Source organism: Lagenorhynchus albirostris, chromosome 1 (assembly GCF_949774975.1).
Source record: "Lagenorhynchus albirostris chromosome 1, mLagAlb1.1, whole genome shotgun sequence".
NCBI classification, from domain to species: domain Eukaryota; kingdom Metazoa; phylum Chordata; class Mammalia; order Artiodactyla; family Delphinidae; genus Lagenorhynchus; species Lagenorhynchus albirostris.
In genome coordinates, this window is record NC_083095.1 from 5228414 (window position 1) to 5254674 (window position 26261).

Here is a 26261-nt window from a genome sequence, read left to right on the forward strand (position 1 = left end):
GCAGGCTCAGTAGTTGTGGCGCACGGGCTTAGTTGCTCTGCGGCATGTGGGATCTTCCCGGACCAGGGCTCGAACCCACGTCCCCTGCACTGGCAGGCGGATTCTTAACCACTGCGCCACCAGGGAAGCCCAGTAAGGTTGTTTAAAAAACAAAGAATAAAACATTTTTGTCTTGACAAAATATGAAAACAAGAAATAGAACTGAGTAGTTTACTCCTGTTATGACTTCTGATAGCAGAACCAGGTAAAATGTGGAAAGTAAAGAATATGTAATCTGCTGTAATAAGAGTTCCTAAACATTTTTTATAACTTAAAAGGTTAAATTCTTTGGCGACTTCATTTAGTTTTGAAATCCACTTCTCATGTTGGCAAACATATATGATTATCTAAGTGTTAATAAAAATAATTTCAAAACACACCAGCCAAGAACGATTTGCTATGATAAAATAAACAGAGGTGCTTGCACTTTATACAAAGAACAGAAAATCGCAGTGAAAGCCTGGGGTGGACTCCAGGCACTGCGGTTCTGGGACGGTGAGGCGCAGCCTGTCCTCATACAAACTGTCTACTTCCAGCGCGCTCTGTTAGCACAGACTGGAGGAAAGTGGGTAACAATCCACGCTAATGAAGAGGACTTACAGATACTTAAAAAGGATGAGTATCTTCTATAAAACTAGGTGAGACTTTGGAGTATTTGTTATGATTATAATGTAACTTGGTTCATCAAATGCTGGTCAAATCTTATTATAAAAAAATGCTACCGCAATTAAAGTCTCCATGAAAGGCAGGTGATTTCCAAAACTCAGATGAAGGCTTTCCTTTTTTTTTTTTGCGGTACGCGGGCCTCTCACTGTTGTGGCCTCTCCCGTTGCGGAGCACAGGCTCCGGACACGCAGGCTCAGTGGCCACGGCTCACGGGCCCAGCCGCTCCGCGGCATGTGGGATCTTCCCGGACCAGGGCACGAACTGGTGTCCCCTGCATCGGCAGGCGGACACTCAACCACTGCGCCACCAGGGAAGCCCAGGCCTTCCTTTATGAGGAGCAGGAATCAACAAAACCAAATTCTCGTACTGTCAGAGCACCATGCCACGCTGCTCTCTGATGTAACTGTGCTGTGTGCATCTGACTTAGAAGTTGGAAAAGTTCTACAAGGTGTCCATGCTATGCTAGAGAGGAAGAAACTCAACCTTCGGATTGATGCCGACCTTGATATCTGTCTGCTCATAATTTCCCAGGGCCTGGGGGAGAGAAAATTCAGTGAGTGCGTAGAAGGGATATTGAATTTCTTGCCTCCGGCTCCTGTTGGAGTCCAGGTCTGCTAACCAGGTAATAAGGAGGTGAAGGAGATGCCAAAAGGGGTCAGAGCTCTAGAGATGGTGTTGGCACTCAGCCACGCACAACGTAAATACTCAGTGAACACCAGTTCAAAGTGAAAATGTCTCCAAAGTAACACGATGGAAATTAAAGTGAAAAGAGAAGAAACGTTTTAACGATTAATCAAAATGTGGATAAATGTTCCCTTGGAAAAGTGAGATTGGGTCTTTGATAAAAATATTCTAGATGTGAAACGCGACCACCTCACATTTTATAAACCTAATTCCCGTTTAGTACTTAAACTGCCTTCGTGATTTAGGTAAAATACTACCCCGTTTAGGAAAATTTTATCTAAACAATTCTCAAAACGGTAAGCTGAAGATTTCAAACTAACAAGGAAACTGGTCAGTATAACAGTTTAACGTTCAAAACGAATGTCAATAGCACGACTTGCTGTCTTACCTCGGTTTTATGAAGTTTCTGGTAGTTTCCATCCCAAGAAATGAGCTTCCGGTCTTTCCCTCCTCCCGACACCAGCGTGCCGTCCCTCAACATACAAAGTGCAAAAATACCGCCCTCGTGGGCCCCTTGAACTGCGTAGCTTATTCGATTCGTACCTAAACACAGCAAGACCAAGCTGAGGACATCGTCAAAGGCTCACCTCTGCCCATCTCATTTCATTTTTGTTTTAAAATGCGATACTGTCGGTTAGAACATCATTGCAGTGTGACTCTATCAAGGATCCACTTTCTAGAAGTTCCCAGAGCACCAGACAAGCATCAACTGAATTACTTTATAATTATGGAAAACAGGGGGAGGGGGTTGGGGGGAGGGACAGACTGGGAGTTTGGGAATAGCAGATGCAAACTAATATATATAGGATGGGTAAACAACAAGGTCCTACTGTATAGCACAGGGAACTATATTCAATATCCTGTGATAAACCATAATGGAAAAGAATATGAAAAAGGATATATATGTATATGTATAACTGAATCTCCTTGCCGTACAGCAGAAATTAACACGTTGTAAATCAACTATACTTCAATAAAATAAACTAAGAAAAAAATAATTAAGGAAAACATGCTAACACGAAGCATAGTGTGTGAAGAGTACAGCCAGACTACATGTGGCTGAGAAATGAGCTGTGTGTCTCTGGACAGGTGACTTAACTGCTCTGTCTCAGTTTCCCCCTTGGTGTAATGGGGCTACTGCTTATCCCACGGGATTGTTCTAAGGGTGGAATGAACTGATGTATACATAGAGTCCACGGCACCCAGAGTAGCAGGGATACTACAAAGGTCACCATATTAATCTGAAATTACACTGATGGCTCTGTTTTCACCTTCACCCCCAACTCAAATACTAAGATCCTTGAGGACAGGGATAGTGCATTTTTCCTGGCACATGGCAAGCACTCATAAGTGCTCACTGAAGAACTTCCCTGGTGGTCCAGTGGGTTAAGACGCCGAGCTCCCAATGCAGGGGGCCCGGGTTTGATCCCTGGTCGGGGAACTAGATCCTGCATGCCGCAACTAAGAAGTCCGCATGCCGCATCTAAGACCCAGTGCAGCCAAAATAAATAATAAGTAAAGAAATAAAGAAATAATTTAAAGTCAATAAATAAATGCTCATTGAACTTGACCAAATAAATGTTTCTGAGTAAGGAGACCTCCTTACCACAGTTTGCCCACTGACAGCGGGGATGCCCATCTGACTCATACGTAAGCTCAGCATCTAGCATGCTGCCTCAGACAGCACTCAGTCAGCGTCTGCCAAGCACTATGTGGACCAGAGAAGTTAAATACCGTAGAGCTAAATAAACAGTCTTCGATGATTTCACCATTATAAGTTGTTATCAGATCTCCTAAATAAGCTATTAGCTCCATTATAATGTCTTGGGCTTAAAGAGCCTTTTAGAGCGACCGAAGTCCACAGCTTACTAGTCTCATTTTCCTCAGTCCCAGTGTTTTGGTTCCAAGTTACACCCGCACACATGCATGTATGTACCTATGTACCTTGGAATCGAATAGTAAACCTGGAAATGATATTAACACACAATTCTTACAGGAGCCACGTTTGGCTTCGTATTTATAGCGTCACCCAGAAATGTCTGCTTTGGGAGGAATCACGTGTTACCTTTTCCCCATACCAGGATGTTGCCACTTGAATCTCCGGTGATGGTGTCACCATTTTCAGAAAATGTCACACAGAGGACAAACTTTGGCTTTTCTTGCTTCTGCAGGATATTTTAAAAGAATACGTATATACAATCAAGACATCCTTTTGTCTGTATTAATACCATCTAGAAGCACAGTCACCCCAAGCTGGATAGTGTCAGCTTCTGCTACCATACTGTGTACCTTTCATTCTCACCCACCATTACGTAACTTATGCCCTGAGATTATCTGGTCTAAAGTAAAGAGATTTCTGCTACTTATCAGGTTGAAGGCAGCTCGAGCAGAGGAGGGTGTTGGAGAGGCTAAGGGGCCGTGTTGCCGTGACTACGGCCTGAAGGATGGGCCTGGCATCCTCTGACTCAGCCTCTGGGCCCACAGGGCAGCAGGTGCCCTCCCGGCGCTCTCACAAGGCCTGCAGATGCTGGACTAAATGGCACAGAGACTGCCCGTCGCTCTCTGCAGAGTCCCACTGGGGTCTCCTGGGCGCCTTCTTCCTTGCTCTTTGCAGCCAGCAGGCCTCGGCGAGGGCCCAGCCCCTGGGCATCCTTTCCTGGTGCTTCTGCCTGTGTTGATCCTTCCTTCTCAGCATCACCAGTGTTATCCATGAGACACGAGGGGCTCCCCAGCTCGGCCAGGGATCTCCAGGAACAGTCTTTATCACGACACCCCCGCATTTGCCCATTAAAACAAATGCTAGCACTGGGATGCCTCGAAGCTTCCTTAAAAGCTAGGTGACCGCAAGTACCATCGGTGAAAAATAAAACGACAGATGCAATTTCACTTTACCTCGAATAATCCTTGCTTCTTAATAAGGGAACTTCCTTCTAGTGTCCAAAAGTAGAGATGGGACTTTCCACAGGTAACAATTATATTCGTGTCCGTGGGGTGGAAATCCGCAGCAAATACAGCTTCATTAGAACACTTGGTGCAAAACAGGAGAATCAAATGTCTCAAGTCTCTTAAGACACTTAAGAAAATAAATACAATCTGAACCACAAATAAATAATTCATCAAGGTAAGCACTAGGCCTCTTGGTATTTTCTCCCACTGAATTCGTCTTTTGGAATCACTGAACTTGTGTCTGTGCGTGCCGACCCCTCTCCTCCTCGTCTGTCTCCCCCACTGCCCTGAGCCCTGAGGATGGGGCCGCGAGGTCATCCTTCCGTATGGGGACTCACAGGAACTGGGACACAGCAGGCACACAGTGAGCTCTGGCTGAAGGGGCGGCCGGGGAACTAAGAATTGCAGGTCCATCACCATCGAGGGACTGGAAGGGCCCCGGCGTCTGGATCGTATTCGGCTCCATCGCTCCTGGCCCACTTTGGCTGCCCTGCTTGTCTGGGGAGTCCCTCCTGATACGGATCCCCAGGTCGCTGCCGGTGGTTTGCCGACCAAGCCTGGAATCCAGTAGGGGATCTGGCTCTTTGGGTACCACTTCACCACCCTCACCCTGCTATCTTGATTTCCACGACTTGCACCCTGGTCCCATGAATCAGACCCTGATGGCTCTTTGTGCTTGATAATTCAGTTATACATTCTTAAACCCGGACAGTAACTTGCGCTGACTGCTTCCAACCCAGCGACATGGCAAGAACTTAAATACTTGAGCAGACTATTAGAAGGCATAGCTACAGCATAAAAATAGTTATTTAATGCCTTATTAGAACACAGGGTCTGCATCCCACACACAAACAAGAGAGAAAGTTATGTAAGTGGGGTGATCCAATGGTGCTCCTAATGTTAGGTAGGTAAAGTGATCCAATGGTGATGCTAATCTTAGGTAAGTCAGGTGGTCCAGTGGTGATGCTAATCTTAGGTAAGTCAGGTGATCTACGGTTAATGGATGCCAGGGTGAGAAATCTGAAGTCAGTTCTATAAAAATAGATCCAATCATGGTTTTAACAGGAGGAAAGCATAAGAAAGCTCAAGGAAGGTACACTGACATAAGGAAAGTCCAGTGGGTCCCACTGCAGGAAGAGCACCGCTGGGAGGACCCCATTCCGGAGTCCGCTCAGCTCGGGACAAGCCCCATGCTGGCTGTGCTGCCCTCCTCGTGCCCCTGCTCCCCGCCTGGCCCTCCCGCTGGGCAGCAGGCCCATCTCACTTGTCACCATCACGCCAGTGTCTCCTCGACACGCGTGTGCAAAGGGGACACTCGGCATTTGTGGATGACGGAGAGAACGCGAGCAAATGAGCGATGGAGCGAATTAAAAGGGTGGTGACTGTAAAATGAGGAAGGAAAACCCTTATAGACGCTGTGATGAGAAGAAGAAACCCTACCAGGCCTTGGGAATGGGGGGAGGGGTGGGGGCCCAAGGGCTTCTCGGTGAAGGGGTCCTGCCTAGGGGCTGTGGCGGGGACGGAGCCCACAGCCCACCGAGACACAGAAAGCTGGCCAGGGGCCAGCAGGGGAAGGCTCCACATGGGAAAAGGACAGCATAGCCCAACATGAGGCTTGGAGAGAGACCTTGACATCCGCCAGCCTCTCTTCCTTCTGCCAGTCCCACACGGACAGCACGTGGTCATTGGAGTCATCCACGGCACAGAGGTTGCTTCCTCCATTCTGGAAAAAAAAAAGGTATTCACAGGAAGACTACATTTGAGAATAAACTAGGTTGAGAGTGATTAAAAAGGAACATAATTTTATTTTTAATAAAGAGTCCGCTACATCTTCATTAAAGAATATTTACCCACCACCGTCGAGACCTACTTATGACTTGGGCACACAGACAGTGGGAGCAGGGGAATGTGGGGTGACAAGGGACAGGAGCGGGAGGGAGGGGTCGGGGGCTGCGCTTCACCACTGGTTCTGTTAGAACCAGCCTCCTAGGGGCTGCAGAGCCCCCGCCCTGGAGGAGAAGGCATCTGCGGCTCCAGGGCACAGGTCTGCGCTGAGTGACGACCAGGTTACCGCAAGGCCGTACGAGGGGAGGGGGCACTGGGGGTGAGGCGCGCGGTGTATTGATGTGAACACATGTATGTTTCTGAACTGGCTGAACAAGTGCTTTAAAGGGTGGCCCTGTTGAACGGCCACATCCTGAGGAAGCCTGGGAGACCACGAGGTCCATCCAGCCCCTGCTTATGGCCAGGCAGCGAGCCAGGCCGGCAGGGGACGGCACAGACAGGCAGGGGAAATTCAAGGCCAGAGCAGGCAAGACTGCTCCAGGAGCCTGAAGACCGTGTGGCTGCAGGGCCTCTTCTCATCACCGTGGAAATGTCGGATTGGGAGCGTGTGTCACCGAGGCGGCGCATGCGCCCTCTGAATGAGGGGACCTGGGATGCGGGAGGTTTCAGAGTCCAAATCTGTACACACACCTGGGCAGTTACGGGCGTGTTAACTCTCTCCCTCTTCCACCTCGAGCTGATTCTCTCCTCCCTGTGGACAAAGGCTGCAACACCCACAGGGCTCGTACTTACGGATTTTGAGAATGCGATACAGGTGACGGCTCGGTCAAAAAACCCGATTCCGATGACGTGCAGCGTATTCAGCGTCACGGAATCCCAGATGCGCACGTTTGGGGGCAACTGCTGCTTAGAAAACAAGGCAGAGTCACCCACTGTGCCGCGTCTACAAGTTTATCTTTACCTTGAAATTATGAGAAGACTTTAATGCTGTCAAAAAAAATTTTTTTTGGATGCATTTGAGGACTCTGCCTTTTAATATAAATAAAACGTTCCCAATCTCTCCCGGAGGTCGTGGCTCTCGGGGCCAATTTAACTTCAGGAGAGCCCGTTATCGATAACTGTACCACAGGAAGTGATATTCTCATGTGCGTATCGAATGCGTCTGAGTTTTAAAAATGAAAAATGATGAAGAACATGGAGTCTCATTTAAGGGTTATCCTTGCAAAGTCTGTATTGTTACTGAGGATCAAGCGTGGTTCAATTCACCATGATGGTTGCCACCAATGGTATTAAGAGCTTAACGTCCTTGGGCCCCACAGGAAATTGATTGTATGCAAACGAAAATTTAGAATTGTTATGATTAGTTCAAAACCCTCTCAACTATGTTAATTTTTCTCTTCCTTAATAGGAGAAAACATCACAGAATAATCAGCAGGTTTATCAAGAAAAGGACTAGCATTGTACCCCGCAGATGGGTGAAGTAGGTTCTAGGTTGGACTTGTCTCTAAGTAGCTGGGCGTCCGCAGACAGTCCCTCGGCCTCTCCAGACTTCTCCACTTGTAAATGCAAAGGCATGGTTCAGATAGCTATGACATTTTCTCTGGCTCTAAGGTTCTGATTCAATTTCAAGGCCAGAAACTGAAATACACAGTTAAGCCACTAGAGGGGAGGAACAAATGATTTACTACTAATTTCAAATAACTTTTAAAGATCACTTAACAGTTAAAAAAAAAAAAAAAAGGAGATGAAGACCCTGTTCCCTCTGTGTTTACAGAAGAGCAGTCTGATTTCCATTGTTCCTGTTACCTCCTTTCAAGTGTAGGATTTTAATGGAAAATAGCATAAATAGTTAAAATTTGATGTTATTAAAATATTTTCTGAAAAATGGTAGCACTCAGGATAAAAATGGAAGAACTTAATGTAATTAGTTTCAGATCATACATTGTGCATGGATACACAATGCTATACAAAAATGGACATCAGAAAAGTTACAAGAAGTTTTGGATAAGACATGCCAATGACCACAGATTGTGGTAAATAAGTACGTGGAAGCCAGTTTTGAGTTGTTCTATTCGTCAAATTCTACTAGCTCCTTCTCTGATTCCTTAAAATACAAACTGAAGTCTTGCTGAAGTGCTTACAAAATTTGGGCTAAAATCCTTCCAGCAGCCCTTATAGATTACACCCAGACACAAATTCCATGGGTTGAAGTCATGATTACAGGGAATTCATGGCAGAGGGTGTCTGAAATTCACTGAAGAGGCAACGTGCCCCCAATTCAAATGATTATTTATTATGATTTTAACTTGGCTTATTAAATGTGTACTTAACATTTTAATGTTTATCACGTGTGTAAATAAGTATCTTAAGAGTTAATGGATTCTTAGGCAAGAACAATGCTATTTAAAAATTAGCTGAAACTAAGGTGAGCTCAAGAGGTCTGTAAAGTCAGTGTAAGAACTTTAATTTGCAATAAAAAATTCAAATGAGGGATTAAGAAGTACTCAGACATTTTATATCTAAGCAGGCTCATTCGTCAGCAAAATTTTCAGAAATTTTGTGTTACCAGTTCATTACAAAAATATTAAAATAGAACTCACTTTTCCATCCTTAGATGTGCCTGCAACTTGTCCTGTGGCTATCGTGATCCTATCAGGATGAACTGCAAGGCTAAAAAGAGATATTTAAAAAACATCTACCGTTTAAAGGTAAGCTTCACTCTTCCCTTGAGCAAATATAATCTGGTCAAAAATTTAAAAGTAAGATATACACAGTGCCTAACTTCTTACAGTCATGATAAATTCTCTAAGCACCTCATTTCATTTCATCTTAATTCCTTTATCTATAGAGAATTTTCAAATTCAAAGAAAAAGCACCCTCTGCTTGGGAAATACCATTTCAATCTCAGAACCACTTCATTAGTATACAATCTTTATTAAGAAGTCATTTGAGTATATCAAATAGCAAAAGCATCATCTTTTTCCAACAGCATTTTAATAACTGACCAGGGAGTCAGGATAAATAGAAATACATAAATCCATCTATTCATCCATCATCTTTTCCAGATACATAAAATCGCTACCAAAGGTATAAATGAATTATAGGAATAGCAGACCCAGACATACACATGAGGCAAAACATTTTTATTAAAAAATAAAGACCCAAATTAGAAGCCGTTAGCACGAGAAGGCCTCCAGATAGGGGGGTCTGTTAGAGCTATTTGTTTAGGTAACATGGTTGGTTAAGATGATGTGTTATAAGGATAGAAAACTAAAAAGGTGTCTTAGAGAGTAGGCTACCCAGAACACAAAGAAGAGTTTTCCCCAAAGATCCTATTTTCTCAGATCCCTTTCTTTCTCTTTAGTTATATCCCATCACTGAACCCTTTCTGCCAATGCTCTTCCCACAGGTGTCAGAGGAATCCCAGTTTTGAGGACTCACCACTTCACGTCATCATTATGGCCCGTGTAATGCCGCTGAAGCTGCTCCTCCACATTGTACAGCACGACCACGGATGCAATGAAATACACAGTCTCGCCCGTTGGAAGCAAGTACAGGTTGTTACGACAGTCTCGACCCCTGTACCCATAGCTTCGTGTACGTCAAGACAAAATAAAAAATATGTTTTTTAAAAGTAAAAAATAAAGTAAAACAAAATAAAAACCCAACTCTTTCAGGGGCTCTATTTTCTTGTCTTTCATTTTTTTCTTCTCGGAAGCTCGTTCATGTTCCCAAATCTCATACTATGAAGGCTCCGGCAGCTTTATTTCAAGAACGCTAGTCACACGGCTGACTCAGATTTTTGTGGCTTAGATTTTGTGGGAGCTTTTTCGTTTTCTTTTTTGGAAAGGGTATTCTACCTGTGCTACATGTCCATTTAATATAAGCCATACACTGTATTTCCTTCATTTAGTCCTGGGTTCATCCTCATGTTCCTTCTTTAATTAGTCGGTGTTAACTCGAAGTTAGGCCCCAAGGTTAGCCAAGTCCCTACTTGGCGGAGGGGGCAATGCTAGTCTTTCCTTCCAGGGCACCCCTCTTTCTTCCTTTGGGTTTAAAAACTTGGTGCCAGCATGGTTTAGTTACATGATTTTCTACAGCTGAATTTCGATAAAAGCATTCATCGACTGAGTACTTCGTGTAAGACTTAATCAATGAATAAAGGATACACCCATTCCAGCTTAAGTCTCTTCGTTGGTAGTTCTACTTTTGCTTCCAAGCTGTAAGAATCCACTTGATCTTTGGGCATGTGCATGGTAACGGGGCGTCCACGAAGAAACATTTTTACATATCCTTCTTCTATGAAGAGAACAAAGAGGTCAGTAGGATACCTCAGTGCCCAGCGTACCTGAAAAAAGGTTATATTTTCTCTAGCCTTTCAATGGGAAAGCGGAAACTTTGCCCTTTATGTCCTTTCTGGTTAAAGTCCTAGGGAAAACTACCTAAAACACAAACGGTTTGAAACAAAATTTTTCATCTTGTTTGCCTTTGACATTCTGCTTACTTAAGTAATGTAAGAAATTGTAAAAGGCAGGAAAGAACTGGATTCCCACAATTATTTTCCATGAGAGATTTTAGTGCTTACGTTTCATCATCAGGAGGGGGAAAAATGCCACCCCCCCCAAAAATTACAACTAACACAAGAAATCCACTTAAATTCTTTATTGAGTTCAATGTATATACAATGTCAGTATCAAAATTCATAAAATATCTTTCAATATTTAAATTGGTGTGTTATAGCGCAATGTAAAAATGTGTCTTTATGTATCTTTTACACTGGACACTTCTTTCAAGTGTAAAGAACACAAAATCAGCAGAAGTACATGCTAGGATGCATGCAGGAGGAAAATGCTCAAAGAAAAGCTAGAAATAGAAAACCAGAGAACAAAAGACCCATTAGAGAGAGAAACTGGGAAATAAACCTTTCTTAAACAAACATTTTTAATAACAAAATAACTTATGATGTTTTGATAAATGATAGGGATGAAAGTAAAACCCAGTAACATATGGACAAGGGGCAACTCCTGGACTTTTAAAAAGAAACGACTTCGGGTTTTCTGGCTACAGTTTTCAGGATATAATAAGACCAAAGAAAATGTCTTGTGAGCTCTTGATGAATTCTGTTCTGATTCAGAACTCACTGCATTCTGATGCTTCACTGCAGATCAAAGGACTGGGTCTTAATGGCATTTAAATTGGGCAGTTGGGACCACGGATATCTGTACATCACTCAACAGAAAAATCCTCCGCAGAGAGGAAATTGCTGAGGAAATTGCTGAGGAATTGCTGAGTCATAAAGTAATTATGGTGTCGTAAGTACCACATTTACAAATTAGTTTTGTAAGTCTTATTCCTAAGGATTTGCAAACAATGCCACATGCAACATTGCCTGGAAGTTGAGAGGCCATCCCACTTTTATGTTATGGTGTGCGTGCAATTCAGGTCGTAAACGCATGCATGCGATACACTCTTCACTCCTGCACACAGCATGCCCGCTGCTCTGTTCTGTGATCCGCCTCCACAGCTCCGCTGGGACTAGCCCATCTGAGGCCCACGGCACTGCAGCCCTTCTCATCACCCCGCCCCCCGCCCCGGTCATCCTAGATGCTGCTGCCAAACCTGTCAAGGCCCACAATGGATTCAGAATCCTTCTCCCACTCTCTTACCTGCTGGACCCAAAGCTCTAACTGCCCTGCCCCGCTGTTCCCGTATGTGACCTCACTGGCCACAGCTACCCCCCACCCCGTGGAACCTTCTCTCTCTCTGCCACCTGCACACCACTCCGTGCCTCTACCCATGCTCGCCTCAGCTGACCTCTTCCCTTCCTTAATCCCTCACCCAAGTCTCAGCTCATCAGACAGTGTGGCTACCTCAGCTGCAGACCCTAAAAGCACCCAGCAGACCGACAGAAGGGGGACAAGGAGGGGTGGGTGTGACAGCTTAAGTGACAAGTGATTCCGTTAATTCTCTTTGTAAGGGGCATCACGGAATGCAGATTCAGAATAAAGGGACTATAATGCCATCCCACAGCACACACAAGAAGCCTAGTAGGGCTGCCTATGATCAACGTAAGTGACACATCTACTTGAGTATATGGTTGTTATGTGCTGGTAAAGTCCTTATGATGGAGGTTTGCTCACTGGGCAGTTCTACATCACCGGACTGGGCAAAAAAGCGCTGGAGTTAGCCTTGGCACTGTTTTGTACTGGTAAGTCAGACATTCTACAACTAAAATGAAAAACGCAGCAAGGGAAAGCAATGGTTTTTTTTTGTTTTTTGGGTTTTTTTTTTCAGGCATATTAGGATAACAGCACACACCCACCAAACCCAAAGGTGCTAGAGGGAGCGGCCAGCAGCAGTGCAGGTTTCAAACAGTGGGGCATCCAGGGGTTGCCCTATAGCTCTCTTAAGGTTATACAGATTTTAAAAAGAGTTCCTATAATCAGCCAATAATCCATCAAGATCCAATTTATAGCTGCTCATTAAAACCCACCCAAGTAAATGCTCAGGAATGCTTTTAACTTCCAACGAATCAAGGTGGTTTGCATCACAAAAACATTTTCATACAAGGAGACTATCTGTTGGCCTGTATGAAAAGAGTTTCTGCAGCCTGGGTCACAGCTTTGCTCAGAGAGCTATGAGGTTTCAGAAATGCCGCCTACCTTTGCAGTGTGTCACCCGGCGTTTCCCTTGTGATTTCGGAGACAGAGACAGAAGTGCTGGGTAAAGAGACGATGGGGCACTGCAAGAGTGACTGGCCTGCCCGGGAGCACTCCCGAGCCCTCAGGCCGAGAGGCTCCCGGCCCCCTGCTAGAAAAACCTGGACACATTTCGGGGATTCTGACAAGTGCACTCCAGACCTAGCTCTGCAGGCTTAGGGTGATTACATTTTCAGTGAGTAATTTCATGCTTCTTGAAAACGAAATGAATACTGAAGCACATGCGGATAAATAGGAAAGTCCGACTTTCATGTTTCAATTGTGCACTTAAGGGGGAAAAAAACCTTGGAAAATTAAATGAATTTATTTAACCCGTTGCACACTTGTCAATGATTTTGCGTTTTTAAACACACTTTCAAATAAGGTTACTATTCTCAAAATAGCAGCTCCCTTATTATAAAATGTGTTAGAAAAGACATATAGAAAGATATATATGAACTATTAGTTTGCAGTTTAGGAAATCAAAGGCAGAAAAAGAAAAAAAAAGTTGCTTTTAGACAAAGTTATAACTGGATGCATCAGAAACTTTCCCCTTCAGAGAAATGTAAATGTTGATGATGGGGGGGGGGAGCCCCATTAGTAAGGAAGAGATAACAAAGCAACAGGAGTCTCTTAACCTAGAACTTTTGTTTCAGTATAATGGCATCTCACTCTTCCTCCTTATTGATGTATCTTGAATCGGTTTAAAGGGGGTGAGTAAAGGGTTTAGTCTTTATGACCATTTTCTGGGTGGTCTCTGTATGACGTGAGCCATCAGACCCCCAGGTACAGGCTGACAGTGAGCGCTCAGCCCCCAGTCCTGCCACATGGACCCCCATGTTCTGCCCGTCCCAGCTGCCCCTGAATAACTACTTCTTATCGCCCCTCAAGTCCTGAGGTGACTGAGGGACGCCCGCACCAACATTCAATCAGCCTTACCTGCGCTGAAGACCGGCTCCTTGGGTTTGCTGTGGAGATAAAACCAAACCAGTTTGTAAAGGGAGGCTGGGGGTGGTGGTTAGTCTCATTCACAGAAGACCCCACACCCCACTAGCTGCCGCAGTTTGTCACACGGATGCTGTTAAAAAGAAAAACAAAACCATGTAACTGCAAAGAGGAGGAACGTAAGCAGAAGTGTCCAAAACCAGGTGCCAGAGACGACAATCCCGACTTTACCACCAAAGATGTGCTTTTTATGAGAGCAGATAAAGGTCTGGAGACGGAAAACATGTGGCTCATCACGACGGGAACAGCCCTGCCTAAATGTGTAGAAAGGTTTGTTTTCCTTCTCCACGCTCTTCTGGCAGATTATTTGAAGAACTTACTTAAAACTAGCAAACTCCTGTCACAGGGGCTTTGGGGAGAGAGCTTTTAGCGTCCAGCTCCCAGCAGGGATGGGTACGGGGTGGGCGGGGGGAAGATGAAGGGGTGGAAGAGAGGGAAGAATAAGGAATGTCAGGGTGTGGCCACATCCTGGGACATGTGAGGATCCCCACTGTGGGCCTTGGCCAGGCCGAGACCCCCCATGACTGCACCTGGGAAACCAGAACCCCACCGTGTTCAGGTTCACACCACCAGAGACTGAGGTCATCCCTAGGGGCAATCCTCCCACAGGACGAGCCTGCATGGGGAGTCCCCCCAAGTGCAGGAGGGCACAGCCCTCCCCGTGACAACCTGACAGCCGCCTGTGGGAAGACTGTCACCTCGTGCCAGACAAGGGAAGGGACTCCCAAGCACGGCAGGAAGTGCGTCCCGTTCAAACACAGAGCCAATGCTTGAAGCCAAGCCTGTGAGACTCCGATGTCTATGCCGTCTTCCAAGGTACCCCTACCCCACCAGAGTACCTCCCGCTTTAAGATGTGGAAAAGACACAGTAAATAAACGAAACCCGTCCCAGAGAGGGCTGGGAGAACTGTAAGCCTGCAGAGGCGCCTACATTTTTTGTGCGTACATGTTGAAAAACACATACTGGAGCAGATACGGTCCTAATGTTACTTTCTCCTTCATTTTAAACTTGAAATACATTGAGAAACACCACCAGTAAAAACTACCCCTAATCCCATGATGTAATAAATGATATTATTTATTAATGGCCTTGATTTTCAGATAATTTTATGAGTATATGGCGGGAAACTCTTTACTGATGCTTTAAGAGTGGTTTACTGTGTTTCAAGTAGGTGGATCTGCTATGGGCTGAGATTTCTGCATGCGAACCACTGGTCACTGAAAATAGTACTCTGCAGGCCCCGCACACCATTTAACACAAAAGTCTAACTTCCATCAGCCCTGAAGGCCCAAAACAACCTCTGTGGACCCCGACATTTTTCCGATCTCATCCTCCTGTCTCTCCCCTCAGTCACAGACTTCCAGACACTCTGTCCCTGCTGTCCCGAGACTGGGCCAGCAGCTCCCAAGCCCAGTGTGGACCCCAGCTTCCCACCCCCCTGGAGAGCGCATGGCCGGGCGTGTGCTCAGAGCCGCCCCGAGAGGCCTTCTTCGATGCTCCACTCTGCGGCCTCCTCGGTCCTGCTCACCACGCCCCGCCTGGCTTTATCTGTATTAATCTGTCTCTCCCCAGAAGCGCAGGAGGGCAGAGATCTTTGCTCACGACCGCGTCCCGGGGCCTGTAACAGTCTTCAGCTGCTGCCTGGAAGCTGGTAAGGCCTGGAGCCCTCCCTGCCTCTGATCCCAGCTGGCCCCGTGGGTGTGCGTCTGGCCAGGGGGGCGCTGGGGGCTGTCCCGACGGCCCTGCTGCCCCCCACCTCCCCCGAGGTAGCCGGTACTTCCTGGCGCCTGGCGTTTCTCGCTGTCCTCCCGGTCAGTCCTCAGCCTTTACTGCGCCATCACGGCATGCAGCCCCTCCAGGGCCCCCTCTCAGCATCTTCGTCCCTCCTTCGGGGTGGTACCCACACAAGGCCCAGTGTGGAGCATCCCTCCCGGCCCTCGGGCTGGGCCCTCGGCAGGTGCCATGCCTGGGCTCAGAAGGGGTGGCTTCAGAACTCCTGTCCCGCTCCCAGGCTCTGTCACAAGCTCACCGAAGGTCTGTGGAAAAGGGGTACGTGTGTGTGAAGGTTCCCTTTGTGCCTGGGGCTCCCGAGAGTTCTACACCACTCGGCCTCTCGGGATTCTACAAGCTGTCAGCTCCTTTCTTCTTACAACCATTCCTCCTCTCCTGCAGCTCTGCCAAAGATCACGGCGGCCAGGGCAGTCCCTCCTAAGAGGGGCTTGTCACTTTCGGGGCTGGAGTTCGTCATATCACTCGGTGACCTCGGCTCCACGGCGGGCTCACCTGGCTTGTTCTCGTCGTTGGGGGGAGTGACACTCTTGTGATTTTCTAAGCAGAAGCGTTAAGTCTTAACTGCAACTTTTATATCTTATTAGATTCACAGGCAGGGCAAGGACACAAGAGGAAAAGCTAAAACAGAAGACTACAAAGCAAACCTACTGGTTAGGTAAGCCAGACAGGGAATTAGAAGACAGGAATGTTATTTTTCCATCATGACTTTGATCACAAAAGCAGAAAGATGCCAAGTCCATGAAACAGACATAAGCAATCTGGAACCCTCCCTAGAGACAGAAAAGAGCAATTACAGATTATGTTCCTCTTAGAAAGAGAACATCCATAGGGGAATTTGAACTTCAAATATAGGGAAGCCAGTGGAATTTTGATGTTGAAGAAGATGGATGAAAGATCAGTTAAAAGACCAGAAAAAGGCAGCTAAGTGTTAACAGCTAAAGGTCACTGAGAGGTACCAGGTACTGAAGTTCTCATAGTTCTTTACACCTTGCTCTAAACTATGCCTTACCTTTTGGGTATACAGGTATTGTATTTAGAAAACATACTATCGCTAGGCTTCGTTATTTTAGAAAGTTCAATTTTTATAGAAAGATATACTATACTTACTTTAGAACCCACGATTCCTGCCCACATACCACCCTCCTGAAAGGCAAGAAGCCTGGGAAAAGGTACTATTCCAACTCACGCATGCACGTCTTATAAATACAAACCTATAAAATGACAATAAATCTTCCCAACTATTGATAGAAGGGCAAACCCACAGAACATGTGATGACGAGTATCCAAAGTTAAAGATGCTGTGGCCCCAGGTCAAAATCGGTGAATGGCAGCCGCGCGCCCATCACCTGTCCGATCTTGAACTCACCGTCAATAGAGCTGAGAGTGGGTGGGCCCTTCAGACCCAGCACACTGGAAACACGCTCGGGTTGTGAGCTCACTTGGAACGGGAGACGACTGCCTCTCAAGGTGTGGTGTAATTTGTCCCTGGGCACCCATTCCTTAAATGGGCTAAATGGAAAACTGAAGTGGGGGACTTGGCACTGCCTCTGCCGCCAGGGTGTGGCTCCTGGGGGCGGGGGGAGAGTGAATAAACTCTGGGACCAGAATGAGGCTCCATCCATCCCTGTCCGAGTCTGGAGTCAGCGCAGATGTTCCCCATCCTGAAGCCCAGGACTGAAGTAAGCCCAGAGGAGAGAAAGGATTTCCCTTCTGGCAAGCAAACCCTCGTCTCTTGGCTATTCCGGCCTCAGGCTGCTGGGCCCAATATCTCCAAAATGAACCACGGTGCAATCCAGTGCGGGTCTTTTTACTGCTCTGCTTTTGGCAGGAAGGAGACTTGCTGAAAGAGCTTGGCTGTACACTCCCTAAAGCTGGAAGGTTCGGGAGACTCTCCTAACTAGAAGCAGTACCTGGGGGTCACGGAGGACGTGAGGAAGCCTGGAGCCTTCACCAGACCAGTAGCTGGATCTAGAGGCAGTAGGAGGAAACCAGACAGTTGGCCCAAAGAAAAACTCCCACCTGGAGCTGTGAGCTCACACCACGAAGCAGCTATAATCACCCAAGTCACATGTTATCCCCGAAAACGTTCACTGTGGACTCTGGTTGCCGGGACTGTCAAAAGTGGCTGTTTCCCCTTCATCTGATATCATTCAGATGACTCACTGTGGGCTGGGTGTTTGTAAGGGGGAGAGTCCAGCCAAGAACTCGTTCAGACTCAGATGCAACGAGTATTCCCTGCACTGCTCCTCTGCGGTGGGATCCGCGCTTAGCACATTCGTATCTGTTACTAATTTACCCCAAGGTCCTGAAAGCCGGTCTCCGACACATGGGTGACGCATGTAACAGGGAGCTCTGGAGACGGGAATTAGGGCAGACTGACGGTGGCCAAATGCTTCCGAGCAGAGATACTTGCTTTACAAAATGATTAATAAGGCCTGATCGAGGAGGAGACCGTTCCAAAGTCAAACATGTTTTTTCCCTGCAACTTATTCATCTACAAAAATGGTACCTCTCGGCATACATACCATGACTCCCTTCTGAAAATGACTTCACTTGATGAAATGTGATCCCTGCTGGGAGTCAAGATACTCTGCTACGTAAATAATGATTCTTTTTATAAATTGCCCTTAAGTAAGCAGCTGTTAACTATAAGTAGGGTCATTCAGGAACCATCTATTTAAAATATTTAGAAGTTGCTACTGGGGACAAAAACTACTGCTTCATACACATTTCCAACCGATACTTCCAGTTAAACGTGGCAGAAAGAGCACAGGGTTTTTTGTTTTTTGGTTGCACTGGGTCTTAGTTGAGGCTTGCGGGCTCCTTAATTGCAGCACGTGGGCTCCTTAGTTGCAGCAGGCGGGCTCCTTAGTTGCGGCTCCAGGCCTCCTTAGTTGCGGCAGGTGGGCTCCTTAGTTGTGGCATGTGAACTCTTAGTTGCAGCATGTGGGATCTAGTTTTCTGACCAGGGATCAAACCCAGGCCCCCTGCACTGGAAGCGTGGAGCCTTACCCACTGCACCACCAGGGAAGTCCCAGGAGCACGGATTTTGAAGGCAGTTGGATTCGTGTTTTATTTGGGCAAATCATTTTACCTCCATAAACTTTAGATTCTTTCATCTACAAAAATGGGACTAAAACCACTGTGAGGCATAGGGTACCGGCAGGATCGTATATAACATGTGACAAAGTATCTAACACACGGTTATTAATTACTATTACTTCCCTCTTCCTCCTAATTTCACGGACAATAACCTATCAATACATGTATGTACTTTTGAGCTCTTCACCTAACAGCCTCAAAACTAAAACAAGATAAAGAATACCATACCAGCACTTATTATTTTAACATTTGTTAAAAACTAAATGACCTCTTGGCTTAAAGAGTGAAACAATCTTTTCATCTGAAAAAAAAAAAGATTCATTTAAATCACCTAATTTCCAACGTTTTGGAATCCAAAATATACTGTTAAAATCATCTACCAGTAGGTGGTGCTGTTCGCATAGTTCTTAAATGACTATGGTTTTAAAATCTAAGTACAGTATATAGGTAACATCCTTTCATTCATTCAGCGAATGTTTACTGAGCACTTACTGTGTGCCAGAACTGTGCAGAGTGCTAGGAATACAAAGAAGAAAACATGACACAGCTCTGCCCTCCCAAAGCTTAAGGGGGCGGGGGTGGGGGCGGACTGTGTGGGAAGCCCCTGGGGGGGGAGGGAGGAGTTACAGTTACAGATAAAGTTAATGGGCAGGAACAAAGCAATCTGGAAGGCAGCTAACTCAGACCAGGGCGCTCAGGCAGGCTTCCCAGAGAAAGGGGCATCCTGAAGGATTAGCTGGAGCTCTCCTCCTGCCAAGTTTCCAGACACATACATATGCCACTTAGGACAAGGGACAAACCTCCACTTACTAAGTGTTAAAAAGTGTCATTCATCAAGCTCTGCATTTGTTTGGTTTTGGTATCTGTTTGATTTTCTAATACTACAATAAAAAGATTTTTCTAGGGGCTTCCCTGGTGACGCAGTGGTTGAGAGTCCGCCTGCCGATGCAGGGGACGCGGGTTCGTGCCCCGGTCCGGGAAGATCCCACATGCCGCGGAGCGGCTGGGCCCGTGAGCCATGGCCGCTGAGCCTGCGCGTCCGGAGCCTGTGCTCCGCAACGGGAGAGGCCACGGCAGTGAGAGGCCCGCGTACCGCAAAAAAAAAAAAAAAAAAAAAAAAGATTTTTCTCCATATGCTATCTTCTTATGTTCATTTGGGTTTCTTTAATGAAGACTGAGTTTGAATATCTTTTCCTTAGTTAATTGGCTACTCGTATTTCTTTCTCAGCGAACTGTCTCTGTTCAAACCTTTTACCCACTTTCCGATTGAGTTAACTGTCCTTTCCCTCGCTGGTGTGTGTTGTGACCTTTGGAAATGAAGGACATTGGCCCTTTTCAGTTGTGGGTGTCATTCGTATTTGTTGAGAGGATGAGTCTTCGTGGGCTTTTCCTTCCCACTTCCCGCCAAGCCTTACGCTCTGTCCTGCACATGGTAGGTGCTCAGTGAGTCAAACAGTGCTGGGAAAGGGTATGAGTAAGGTGAGAGAAATCTTCAGAATTTCTGATTCCTCCCTTTTCAGGTTGGGGTGAGATCAGAAATGGGAGTTGGAGAATTCTGGAATGTCCCAAAAAAGAGAGGCACTCAAGGGCTTCCCTGGTGGCGCAGTGGTTGAGAGTCCGCCTGCCGATGCAGGGCACACGGGTTCGTGCCCCGGTCCGGGAAGATCCCACATGCCGCGGAGCGGCTGGGCCCGTGAGCCATGGCCGCTGAGCCTGTGCGTCCGGAGCCTGTGCTCCGCAACGGGAGAGGCCACAACAGTGAGAGGCCCGCGTACCGCAAAAAAAGAAAAGAGAGGCACTCAAGATTGGGGAGTGGGGTGAGCAAAGGTGTACAAACATCAGCTCCGACTCTGGGATGGAGAAGGCAAATATCAGTACTCACACCATCTATGGAGCGCCAACGTCGGCCAGCCCCACGCTACGCACACCATCTTGTTTAATCCGTACAACAGCCCTGAGAGGTAGGTATTAGTTTTTACTGGTGCTGAGGGAAACCCCAAAGAGGTTAAGTAACTAGTTCACAGTCACATAACAAAAGTGGCAGAGCTGGGATTAAAATTTGGTTATGGCTATAATGCCCCATCCGTCTACACTCGTTTTGTTATATTGATTGGGGTAAAACGAGTTGTTCAACAAATGTTTATTGGGTACCCACTGTATGCTGGGCATTGTTCTAGATGTTGGGCTGGTCTGACAGGACTAGAAAAGCCTTGTTGGTATCCAAACGTCCAACAAAAGTGCATTCGCCTAGATAAATAATGATCCACATCTGAAATAACGTTGTAAGAGTATATTTCCTGACACAAAGACATGCTCATACAGCAAATGAAAAAGAGGGTTACAAAATGTATGCAGAAGAATATTCTTTATGTAAAAGTTATACCCTACGCGCATGCAACACCCTAGAAATAAAGTCTGGATGGAAACACAATAAAATGGTAGCTGTGAGTTCTCTGAGTGCTGAGATAATAGGGGATTTTCCTTTCCTCTCTTTTGTACATTTGGATATCCTAAAACACATGTTTACTTGTGTAATAAATAGATTACTACAAAAAGGAAAATAAATCCTGCTGGGGGAAAGTAAGAGCCAGTGTTGGAAGCTGTGGATATCAGGGTACAAGACAGGGTGAGGAGCCAGTAGATGAAGGACCTTGAACCCAGGCTGAAGATTAAGATTTACATTCCACCATCAGTGATGCGAAAGGAAAAGAAAAGCAATGCTGAGCCTTGAGGACCCTGAGGTGTCAATCAAAAGACTGCCTCACTGGTGTGCAGAAAAGGGAACCCTCCTGCATTGTTGGTGGGAATGTAAATTGGTGCAGCCACTATGGAGAACAGCATGGAGGTTCCTCAAAAAACTAAAAATAGAGTTGCCATATGATCCAGCCATTCCACTCCTGGGCATATATCTGGACAAAACTATAATTCGAAAAGATACATGCACCCCCTATGTTCATAGCAGCACTGTTTACAATAGCCAAGATGTGGAAGCAACCTGAATGTCCATCGACAGATGAATGGATAAAGGAGATGTGTGTGTGTGTGTGTGTGTGTGTGTGTGTGTGTGTGTGTGTGTGTGTGTAATGGAATATTACTCAGCATAAAAAAGAACGAAATAATGCCATTTGCAGCAATACGGATGGACCTAGAGATCATCATACTGAGTGAAGTCAGACAGAGAAAGACAAATACCATATGATATCACTTATATGTGGAATCTAAACTATGACATAAATGAACTTATCCATGAAACAGAAACAGACTCACAGACATAGAGAACAGACTTGTGGTTGCTGGGGGCGGCGGGCGGTGGTGGGGGGCAGGTAGGGATGGATTGGGAGTTTGGGATTAGCAGATACAAACTATTGTATATAGAATGGATAACCAACAAGGACCTGCTGTATAGCACAGGGAACTATATTCAATACCCTGTAATAAACCATAATAGAAAAGAATATACATATTATATTATTATAATTATATATATTATATATATAACGGAACCACTTTGCTGTACAGCAGAAACTAACACAACATTGTAAATCAACTCTACTTAAATAAAATAAATTAAAAAAAACAAGACTGCCTCACTGAACGCTAGAGCTTAAAGAAGGATGGAGCTGAGAGTTCCGCTTAGGGTTCTGAACTTCACGGCCTGGATAAAGTAGCCAGTTGCACAACACAGAAGGGGATCTAAGGGAACACTTTTATGTGGCAGACGTCTTCATAATTTTGGAGCTTTCTTCATATTTGTTTACTCCAGAGATGGGCAGTTTATTGTGTGTCACAAGGTTTCCAGCAGATGGCTGAAACACTTCTTGTTCTGACAAAATCAGCTCATACTGCAACAACTTTTTGATGGAAACAAAGTGTCTTGCTTACAAAGTTGATATATCCTATTCCAGTCAGAATTACAAAGGAGGAACCAGTTGGATAACTGAAACATTTTATCAGTCTAGCAACATCTAACATAAACTATGCATTACAAACAGCAGTTGTTTTTCTGTCTGATATAAAACATTTTTTAAAAAAAATTTTAAAAAAACCTCTCTTGGATTAGTCAACTGGCGACATGAGATAGTACAGGTTGTTTATCAGAATGTTATTGGCGATTCCCTATTTAAATTTAATAAATACTTCCTTATGACACAAATCACTGTATAACTGTTAATATTCACTTACAATCAATAATATATAAAGTGAATATTACATTGCCATATATTGCTTTTGTTCTTGTGAAAGGTTTGTCAGTACAAAGATTAATAAGGGCTGTTAAAATTCTGTGGCTCATTGCAAGCAACATATTTTAAAATGTTAACTATTCTAAGATAAAAGTCTACAATGTCACAAGAGAAACTGTTGACTCTCCCGGCCATTTCCAAAGAAAAGGAGATACAGGAGCACAAAAAGTGAAACTCTCAGGAATAATAGTTTCTATGAACACAGAACACGTGATTATTATTAAATAAATTAATGTATCTTGGAAAACGGGAATGCTTAGGACATCAAAAACACTGTTATTTTATGTTGGACGGTAAGATCTGTACAGTTTATAGGGAGTGTAATTATTATTACTGAGGAATATAAATGTTGAAAGGAGCCTCCTTCTAATTTTCACAGAAGTGCCAGGTGCACTGGAGCCAGCACTGTGTGTGGTGCGTGGTCACTGTGAGCGTTACAGCCGACAGTCTGCGATTGACACAAGTTAAAGCACTGCCCCGCGTGAAGGACTTGCTTCTGCAAATCAGGACAGACCCAAAGTTACACCTCACTCACTCACATTCTGATAAGCTTTCCTGTGAAGCTCGGGGCCTGCACACCAGCTCGTTCTGATGTGACAGTAACAACCATGAGAATACATGGTCGGTCCTCTGCATCCGCAGGTTCTGCATCTGCGGAATTAAACACCCACAATCGTAGAGATCCACGGCTGGTTGAATCTGGATGCAGAACCCACGGGCTAAAGGACTGGAGCGTCTGTCCTTGGTATGGGGGTGGGATCCTGGAACCAATCCCCCTCGGACAACCTGGGATGACTGTATAATACTTTATTTCTCCCCAACCAATTTTACATTTTGCCAAAATCCAGGTTGCACTCATAGGACTGTGTCCTGTGAATGTAAGTTAATATGTGTTAGACCAAAAATAGACTAATAATTTCAGATGTCATCCACCACCTTCATCTTACCAATGAGGAAATGAAGTTCAGAATTTTGGAAAGCCTCATGAATTATTTTCTTCTACTCTGCACAGGTCTCAATTTATAACAGCTGCCATTACTGAGTGCCAAGTGATACGATGGGTGTTTTCCTACCCAGTTAGCTCTCTGACAAGATTGAAGGGAATTAGGTATAAAATCCCTTTTTCACAGAGGGGGAAAACTGAGGCTCAGAGAAGTTAACTGGCCAAATTCACTTACAAACCCAGATCTCCCTTTTACTCCAGAGCATGTGTCCTTTCCATTACATCTTGCTGTTTATAGTAACCAAACATGGACAATGTGTTAAAATGCAAGACAGCTTTCTGGAACCATGAACAACGTAAGACAGCATCCTGGCACCATGGACAAGTACTTGTGTGTGATGCAGAAGAGGTCACGCTGTCTTAGACCACCGAGGATCATGTTTAAAAGGGGAATTGCATCGAGGCCACCTCTCTATCCCTTTCTTTGCCTGCTTTAAGCCATGGGGACTGGGCATTGGTCCATTAGACTCCAGCTCTGATTCGGTACAAGGTCAAGGTAGCCCAAGAGTAGGGCTCTTCATATGGGGATGGAAAGGAAAGATGAAGGGAAATGGGCAGGCAGCAACAGAAGAACCAGCTTGACCTTCACCTCTATTGCTTCTCAGCTATTTCTTCCTTCTGTCGGAGTTCCTGCTGCCATCATTCCCATGGGCCCCTAAAGGTGTCTGTCGGTACCAGCAATGACCTACGAGAAGGCAGGAACTTTCTCTCTGAAGCTCCTTAGGTGCAACTCAACCAGTTCAGTGCTACGTGGGCCTCAACTACTATTCCTGGGCTCTAATGAGACGAAGAATTTATGCTTAAATGGACGTGTTTAGTTGCCTGAATTATTTTTATAAAATGATTAGTAAATTTTCCCAGTCCCTCATTTCCAAATCAAAATTTCCTACGGTAGCATTAAAAAACAAAAAAACCCTTTGTAAATATCTTTCATGGAAATATTTACCCAGCACACTTAGCAAAGCCATAGGATTTAAAAGATACAACAGATCTGGAGTTTGCACAATGCAGATTCTTTTTGGAAATTCTTAATACAAATCAGATGTGCAGAGAAGAAGCCAGGTTTTTAAGAACTGCCAAGATCTAGACATCTCAGGTCAACTTCCAAGCTTACGCTGAATTCAGAGAAGCCTAAAGGCCACCCTGCATCTCTCACTCACGCTCTGCTACCATTGTAACTACTTGGCCTTATTTCCAAGGTATTATCACCCAATTAGCATAATCTTCTGATAAGAAGTCCTATTAATAGTCTAAATTAGAAGACAACCCCAGGTTAGTGGTTTTGAGATTGTTAATGGACTGTGGACTTGACCTGCTAGAGATAGGAGAGGCCCCTGTATCTCTTTCTACGAAACATATCTTTTAGGAATAAAACTGAAAAAGGGTTTAAGCTTCCTTTACAGGACTGAATCAGAATGGACTTACAAGCTTGGAAATTTTTCAGCCTGTGGGTTGGAGTCCACTGCTTTATGACTAAGCCTTCTCCTTACACGAACATTTGGAAAAAAACAAAACAAAACATGGTTAGCCTGTGAAGCTGAAATTCCTTCCTAAGCCTTGCTCAATAGAGAGAATAGAATTAAAGCACAATGTTTAAAAAGAGAGAATAAAGTACATTGAGTGGATATATACAGAGACAGAGAAACTGATCTCAAATACACAATACATTCTTAAACATAAAACAAGCTCTCAGGGCTTCCCTGGTGGCGCAGTGGTTGAGAGTCTGCCTGCCGATGCAGGGGACACGGGTTTGTGCCCCAGTCCGGGAAGATCCCACATGCCGCGGAGCGGCTGGGCCTGTGAGCCATGGCCGCTGAGCCTGTGCGTCCAGAGCCTGTGCTCCGCAACGGGAGAGGCCACAACAGTGAGAGGCCCGCGTACCGCAAAAACAAAAAACAAAAAACAACAAGCTCTTAAAATGCCCCAAATTAGCTTTCACTAATAAAATGTTACTATTAACAGGGAGCTATCATAATCCATTATAAACCAACCTCAAAGAAAAAACTCAAAGCATGTTTCATGAAACCAGAAAGAAAATAGTTCCTAGTTCTGGTGTTAGCTCAATATTAAAAATAGTTTCTGACAAATCATAAAATTACAACTTTTCACCCAGTCTGTCGCAGAAAATACTGTTCACAAACAAGCCACTAAAATTAATTTTAAAATGGCAGCAGAGAGTATTAGAAATATAAAGTGCTCCGTATGGAAATTCAGAACAGGTTCTCAAATTCCATGGAGTTGGTACTAAGCAAATTCTCAGAAACGACTTCTGTCTGAATAGGAGCCCTGAGAGTTCAAGT

At 45.2% G+C, this 26261-nt stretch overlaps 1 protein-coding gene across 4 annotated transcripts in view; it reads right to left on the bottom strand.

Moving 5' to 3' along the window:
- The window catches only part of EML1 (EMAP like 1), a 197211-nt gene that overhangs the window by 28324 nt on the left and 142626 nt on the right, over positions 1-26261 (bottom strand). For 3 of the 4 annotated variants that reach the window (XM_060161649.1, XM_060161729.1, XM_060161561.1), the window contains exons 5-14: positions 13758-13786; positions 12783-12839; positions 10290-10419; positions 9562-9711; positions 8721-8790; positions 6913-7023; positions 5963-6058; positions 4282-4416; positions 3455-3554; positions 1778-1932 (exon numbers count right to left, since the gene is read on the bottom strand). In XM_060161649.1, coding sequence (XP_060017632.1) covers positions 1778-1932; positions 3455-3554; positions 4282-4416; positions 5963-6058; positions 6913-7023; positions 8721-8790; positions 9562-9711; positions 10290-10419; positions 12783-12839; positions 13758-13786 — 1033 coding nt within the window. The remainder of the gene's footprint in view (positions 1-1777; positions 1933-3454; positions 3555-4281; positions 4417-5962; positions 6059-6912; positions 7024-8720; positions 8791-9561; positions 9712-10289; positions 10420-12782; positions 12840-13757; positions 13787-26261) is intronic. The other variant, XM_060161470.1, reaches the window with a different exon arrangement.